Below are 7,880 nucleotides of genomic sequence, written 5' to 3'. Positions count from 1 at the left end.
CCGTAAATTAATTAATGATCTCTTGCAACTTCTTGTAGTCCTCAGAATTGGCTACATTTCAACATTCCTTTCCAATTTGGTGTCATTGAATTGCTAACTTTTTTGTCGTAATTAGATGCAATATTTAATTTGCAGTTTTACTTTATTTTGTTTTGAATATTTAGAGAGGTGCAGTAATCCACACGTTAACTATAACAACTAAATGTAGAATGACAGATAGATGAAAATTATTACAAACACAGGACTAATTAATAGACTCTATTAACTTCACGGTCAAAACAGGGAATTATTTTTTACACGAATGATATGGTGAGATGATCCATAGTGCAATAACTTCTTGTCCATTTTTTTGTTGCAGTTTATTTCCCCAGGTCTTTCTGTGCTACTGATATGAAATTGAAAAGGCACCCATCCTCCATTTTAAACTAAATGATAATAAAAAAAACCAATATTTATATTAAATGCAACATGATTTATGAAGCCAATCCTAGGCTTATACATATTCACGCCATGTAGAGTTATATAGGGAGAGGCTGAATAGGCTGGGGCTGATTTCTCTGGAGCGTTGGAGGCTGCATGACTTTATAAAGGTTTATAAAATCATCAGAGGCATGGATACGGGAATAGACAAGGTCTTTTCCCTGATGGTTTAGAGTCTAGAACCGTGAGTATAGGTTTAGAGTGAGAGGGGAAAAAGTTGAAAGTACCTCAGGAGTAACTTTTTCATGCTGAGGATGGTGTATATGGAATGAACTGCCAGAGGAAGCGGTGGAGGCTGGTGCAATTTCAACATTTAAAAGGCATCTGAGTGTGTATAAGAATAGGAAGGTTTATTTAGAGGGATATGGACCAAGTACTGCCAAATGGGACTAGATTAGTTTAGGATATCATGGGCAAGTGTGATTGAAAGATCTGTTTCCAAGTTGTACATCTCTATGACTCTATGATCTACCCCTTTGCTCTTAATGTACTAGTCGAATCTCTTTGGATTATCTTTAACATTATCTCCCAAGGCTATCTCATTTTCCTTTCTTGCTCCTCATTCCCCTCTTTAGAATGTCCCTGCACCTCTTGTACTCTTCGAGATTCACTTGATCTCATTTATCTATATCTAATATATGATTCATTCTTAATCTGAAACAGAGCCTCAATATCTTTATTCCTCAGTGTTCCTCCTCTTACCAGCCTTACCTTCACACTAACAGGAACATCACGCCTCCGAACTCTCGTTATCTCACTTCTGAAAGCTTCATTCTTGCCGGCCGTCCCTTGAGCTGCAAACAGTCTACTCCAATCAACTCTTGAAAGATTTTGTCTCATACTATCAAAATTTGCCCTAGTTCAATTAAGAACTTTAACTTATATATAATGCCAATCCTTTCATAGATATTTTAAACTAATCGAATTATGACCCTGGCCCCAAAAGCTCCCCTACTAACCATTCAGTCACTTGCCCTACCTTATATCACAAGAGTAGGTCAGGTTTGCTCCTTCTGTGATAGTTACATCTGTATATTAATGAAGAAAATTGACTTTAGCACTTACCAAATTCTCACCATCCAAGCTCTTAAGACCATGGCTGTCCCACTTTATGTTTGGAAGGTTAAATTTGCGATTATTACAATCCTATTATTCTTACGTATAAATAAGATCTCTCCACATATTTTTACTCAATTTCACTCTGACTACTGGGGGGACTATTACAATTGCATCAAAGTAATCATGCCCTTCTTATTAATGAGTTCCATCCACATAGCTTCACTGGACCATCCCTCAGAAATACCTTGTGGTAGAACAGCAGTAGTTTCACCACAAGAAAAATTGACTCCAATCTCCTTCTAGCTCTTCCTACTTCTGCCGTACCTTTGATGGTGGGAGGGGCTTTGAACATAAATGATTCAATTTACTGGTGATGGTTAGTAGCTGAAAATAAAGATACTCTGGGGGACTTGGGTGATGGGAAATAAAAGGTTACATTGTGTGGAAGGAAAATTCTGGATATAAACAAGAATTTTTAAAAACGAACTCCACTCTGTCTGCGCAGGTCTTCCCTACACCGCTGTACCTCCAGAGTACTTTCCTTTTATTTTGATGAGTTCAAGTTAATCCCACCCACTGTTTTGTACTTGTCAACCATTTGTTAACGGGTGTTTGCTGTTTCAGAATGTAGGTTGCCTTATTGTGTACGTTCTCAGAGTTCAGTGTTTGGGTCCTTGTTGTTCCAACCTGTGCTTTGGTCTCTAATGCAAAATTACAGCAAAATATTAACAGCAATTTAAGGTAAAATGTTAGGATATTGGAAGAACAGCATAGAGCATCAAGTTTGACAGAGGGGTTGTGGGAAAGGACGTGGAAAGCAGCAGGGTTTCCAGAACTTCTGATCTCTGCCTTCCCTGATCGAAATCAACCTGTGATTGATCATTTTTGAGGATTGTTATTCATTAATATCAGTGTGTCAGATAGATCTCCGTCTCAGGGAGGGGTGACGTGCTCCTTTGTTTTGTGATGAATTCAGAGAACATACAACAGTAAGGGGGTAAACCCAAAGGGGTGAAGGAGCAGAGGATCCTCCGTGTGTATGCGCACAAATCAGGGAATGGACCATGACACGTGGACAGAAGAGCAAATAAACCCTACTTCATCAATAACACTGCAGAGAACAAACACAAAGCTATTATGTTACACTGAAATCAAACAGTCTCTTGTCTCACCTGGAATATTGCATCTAGTTTCAGGTGCCACATTTTTGACAAAATGCGAAGTTATGAGATTGGGTGTGTGACTGATTCACAACACCATTCCCGGGATGATACACCTCACCAACTCTGAGAAATTGAGAATGTTCTCCTCTGCTGATAGTTTCCAGACTCTGTGAACAGTTGCTATGATTGGTTCTCAATTCCGTCTTGCGTCATATAGATCCCAATGGCTGAATATTTCAGGGACTCATGAGCTCTGACTTGCCTGATCAACATCGACCTCTGATTTATTATTTTTGAGGGTTGCTGTTCAGTAATATCCCTGTATCAGATAGATCCCAGTCTCATTCCCTGGGATTTGACAGGTGTGGTGTGTCAAATAGATCCCAGGAATTGTGCTCCATGAGATTTATGTGTGAGAAAATCTCCAGTTCTGAGAATCCGCCCTTGGATTGTGCACGTGTTGTGTCTGACTACCTGACTGAGCGTTGACATTTTTGGCTGATGAATGTTTCGTTGGGCGTTTTAGGTGGTGAGTTATGCATTACTAACCCAGGCTGTCCGGACATTGGGAGTACATGTAGTTTAGACGGTGTAGAGTAAACTTTCAAACTCCTTTGCCTGCCTTTTATAGGCTTCTGGTGGAGCAAATCTCCTAATTTGTATCATTACGTGACCCGAGGCCGTGACCCTTGGTGCATAAGAGGAAATGTTCTCTAATCATTCTGCCTCTGGAGTGTTCCATCAGGCATATCGTGTGAAAGATGTATTTACATTAGTGGGCGGCATGGCAGCGCAACATTAAACTAAATGACTGGATGAAACACAACCAAACAGAACAAGTGAAAGTATTTGGCTGGGAAAGGAGTAGGATGTGGAAAAATGTATGATTACTGACTGGCCTTGAAGAAAGAATGAAGCAAACTCAAGGTTAGTGCATATTCATTCGAGATTTATTAACCATTTCAGAAAGCATTTTTATCCAAAAAGTTGATGTAAAAGCTAACAGAAGTGAATATAATGGCTGGTTGCCACATTGAGACGAGAACACATGCGCTGTGAGGTGGGAATTTTCTGTACATCAGTAACAGTCACAAGAAAGGGAATACAAAGGCTCATCAGAAAGGGTAGGCAACCATTCTGAGTAAGGAACAAATAAAAACAAACAAATGGGCTTCAAACAACAGGGAAGCTACAAATTCTTCCAACCACAACCATCTCAAAGATATCAAAGTAAAAACAAAAATCCATCAATAATTGTCTCAGTTACACACTGATAAACTGAAGTGATCTCACTGTTAGAGTCAGCAACAGGACAGATTGTAGATTGGGAATTCAGAGACCTTGATAAGCAGATCAGGAAAATCAAAGGGGTCCACAATTCATTCACTTAACCTGGAAAAGAAAGATAAAGCAATGACGCAGATATTTATGATCAGGGACTTTCAGATTTAATGTTTATTCAATGGCACACTTAGAGATTTCACAAAACATATTGGGCTGCTTGGCGTGAGAAAGATGTGATTATTCTCACCTTCACCAGAGTGACAGCAGCGCTGTAGAAAATACTCAGGAAGAACAAGGTGATGAACGTGGAAGCAGTTGTCCAGATGTTGCTGTTATCATCCTCATAGTCTTCAATCCAAGTGCGATTTATTGAATCTATGAATATAAAGCCGAGAGAACGCATTTAGATCGTTTATTGATCCAGATCGATCTATGTGCATCCAAGTCATGTAATTAGAGACCATTACATCTTCATAAAGCAGTCAGGTATTTCTCAAGTGTGACTCTTATCTGTATCCATCAGTGCATTATTGACTCTCAGCAAGAAATTACAAATACGAACTGCACATGTTCTTTCTTCATTGTCCATGTCAGAACGTTTTAAATTATTTTTCTTTTAATCTATTATTTCAGGATGCTATTATTTGAGGAATACTTATTAGAATGATTATTTTAATTTATATCATTATATTTTAAATATAGGCTGTGACAGCACTTTAGTTGAAAATTGTGGCCATCACTGAATAAAAGTTCAAATGTGATTCTCACCTTTATGTATTGGTGACCAATTGCTTGGCAAATCGTGAATATAAGTGACATCACAGTCAGGACATTGCTCACATTTTTGTTTGTAGGATCTGTATATTTAGGAATAAGTTTTTGTACATGTGTCCCTTAATTTATTTGACCTACTGCTTGGTGTGTTTGGTTTCCCTTTAATGTTTGTTTGTGTATGTGGTTATGAGAGTCTCTTACTTCACTCTTGCCCATGTTGGAGTCTGTGCATGAATAAACATATTCCTGTTCCTTTACTGCTGGTGTGCTCATGTGTTTGGGCACCGAAATTTTGGTCTTTTCACATTGTGTAAGCATCATCATGCTAATATGCCATTTTGTTGCTGCCTATGCTTATCTTGTAATGTCTTTGTGAGTGTTCACTTTTCATGAGTGCTATCTAAAATGTGTGCTTATGTGTCTGTTTCAGGTCCTTAATGTTTATGCTTAATAAATGTTAGCATGCAATGTTATGTTTTGATGGATGTTTATATTTATATGATGATGTTTGCTTGTGTGGCAATCTTTCCCAACCATCTCCTGAGAAGCTTGTTTGTGTTACTGTGTGTGGATGCTTGCTGATGCTTGTGCCCATTCTCCTTATTTAATAAACGCCCCTCTATTTGTTGATCTATGCACTTGTGTGTCTGCATGTGAGACTCTGAATTTGTGTGTACGTGTGACATTGTATACATGCTGATCAATGTGGTTTAAAAATAACTAATTAAGCTGCCTCTGTCATGTATGTTTGTGATTCTGAAAATGGGGAAATAATGATATTAATATTTATCTCTGTGCACTTACGTGCCTGTATGAGTTGACATGTGGGAGGACATTTTTCGGAATTTGTATCTGTGTGTTCATGCGTGTATGTCTGTACGCATTGTGCTGTATGAATGTATATGTATTCATGCCCATTTGTGTGTTACCGTGTGTCTATATTTCTCATGGTTATGTGTGAGTACCCCTGTTCATTTGTGCAAATAATTTTCTTTCGGTGTATGTGAGTTTTTGTATGAGCTTAGGTGAGTGTTCAAGTACCACTTGCATGTGTGGCTCTGTGCGAGTATGCGTGTGTGACATCTTATCTATATGCACATTTGAGTGTGCACATAAATATGTGTCTTTAGGTGAGAGCCCATATATGTGTCATTACGTGTGTATTTGCGATCATCTCTCTGTATCTGTTCTTATACCAGACTGCAATTTTTATTATTCTAATTTATTGTTCTAATTTTAATGGATTGCCCATAATTAGATTTGACCTTGGTGTTGTAGGAAACATTTCCCATCATCGTGGAGAGATAAGCGTTTTATGAGCAACTCTTCTGTTGCAGTGATAGAATTTCTGTCTCTGAGAGAAAAGGCGTGAGTTCAAATCCCCACTGCCCCAGAGATAACATTTCTGAATATGTTTATTAGAAAATGTCTACTTGTGTTCTGTATGTGAAACAAAATGATATCAGGTATTCGAATAACAGTAGAGGAAAGTATTGCGAGGATGATTCAGGAGAAGAGTGAAAGTAGCAGGGTGGTTGTTATGGGGGACTTTAACATCCCAGGGATTGACTGGGAAAGCTATAGCTCGAGTTCGTTAGATGGGTCGGTGTTTGTCCAATGTGTGCAGGAGGGTTTCCTGACACAATATGTGGACAGGCCAACAAGAGGTGAGGCCATACTGGATTTGGTTCTAGGTAATGAACCAGGCCAGGTGTTAGACTTGGACGTAGGTGAACACTTCGGGGACAGTGACCACAACTCAGTGACTTTTACGTTAGTGATGGAGAGGGATAAGTGTGCACTGCAGGGCAAGAGTTATAGCTGGGGGCAGGGAAATTATGATGCGGTGAGGCATGACTTAGGATGCGTGGATTGGAAAAATAGGCTTCAAGAGAAGAACACAAATGATATGTGGAGATTGTTCAAGGAACAGCTATTGGGTGTCCTTGATAAGTATGTACCAGTCAGGCAGGGAGTAAAGGTTCTTGTGAGGGAGCCGTGGTTTAATAAGGAATTGGAATCCCTTGTGAAAGGGAAGAGGGCGGCCTATGTAAAGATGAGGCGTGAAGGTTCAGTTGGGGCGATTGAGAGTTATAAGGTAGCCAGGAAGGATCTAAAGAGAGAGCTAAGAGCAGCGAGAAGGGGACATGAAAAGTCCTTAGTTGGTAGGATTAGGGAAAACCCAAAGGCTTTCGATAGGTATGTCATGAATAAAAGGATGACTAGGGTAGGTATCGGTCCAGTCAAGGATAGTAGTGGGAAGTTGTGCGTGGAGGCGGAGGAGATTGGAGAGACACTAAATCAATACTTTTCGTCAGTATTCACTCAGGAACAGGACACTATTGCTGATGTGAATAGTGAGTCACAAGTGATTAGAATGGATGGCCTTGAGGTATGTAGGGAAGAAGTCTGGGGAATACTGGAAAGGATGAAAATAGATAAGTCCCCTGGGCCTGATGGCATTTATCCTAGATCCTCTGGGAAGCTAGGGAGGAGATAGCAGAGCCATTGGCCTTGATTTTTATGTCACCATTGTCTACGGGAATAGTGCCAGAAGACTGGAGGATAGCGAATGTGGTCCCCTTGTTCAAGAAGGGGAGTAGGGATAGCCCGAGTAACTATAGGCCAGTGAGTCTCACTTCTGTTGTGGGCAAAGTCTTAGAGAGAATTGTAAGGGATAGGATTTATGAACATCTGGATAGCAATAATGTGATCAAGGATAGTCAGCATGGTTTTGTGAAGGTCATGCCTCACAAACCTTATTGAGTTCTTTGAGAAGGTGACTAAGGAGGTGGACGAGGGTAAAGCGGTAGATGTGGTGTATATGGATTTTAGCAAGGCTTCATTAAAGTATCCCATGGTAGGCTAAAGCAAAAAACAGAGGTATGGCATTGAGGGTGCATTAGAGGTTTGGATTAGGAATTGGCTGGCTGGAAGGAGACAGAGGGTAGTAGTTGATGGAATAGGTTCATTTTGGAGTGCAGTTACTAGCGGTGTTCCACAAGGATCTGTTTTGGGACCATTGCTGTTTGTCATCTTTATAAATGATTCGAGGAGGGGCTTGAAAGCTGGGTGAGCAAGTTTGCGGATGACACGAAATTCGGTGGAGTTGTGGACAGC

The 7,880-nt window shown here is 39.9% G+C and overlaps 1 gene segment (V, D, J or C); it reads right to left on the bottom strand.

Moving 5' to 3' along the window:
* LOC132808807 (Ig heavy chain C region, membrane-bound form-like) overlaps nucleotides 1-7,880 on the bottom strand; it is a 57,262-nt gene that overhangs the window by 30,526 nt on the left and 18,856 nt on the right. The window contains 1 exon segment of the C gene segment in view: nucleotides 4,234-4,361. Within this exon segment, the coding sequence occupies nucleotides 4,234-4,361 (128 nt within the window).

The sequence above is a fragment of the Hemiscyllium ocellatum genome, assembly GCF_020745735.1.
Source record: "Hemiscyllium ocellatum isolate sHemOce1 chromosome 40 unlocalized genomic scaffold, sHemOce1.pat.X.cur. SUPER_40_unloc_1, whole genome shotgun sequence".
NCBI lineage: Eukaryota > Metazoa > Chordata > Chondrichthyes > Orectolobiformes > Hemiscylliidae > Hemiscyllium > Hemiscyllium ocellatum.
The sequence above is the reverse complement of the archived record's forward strand: the minus strand, read 5'-3'. Positions and strand labels throughout refer to the sequence as shown.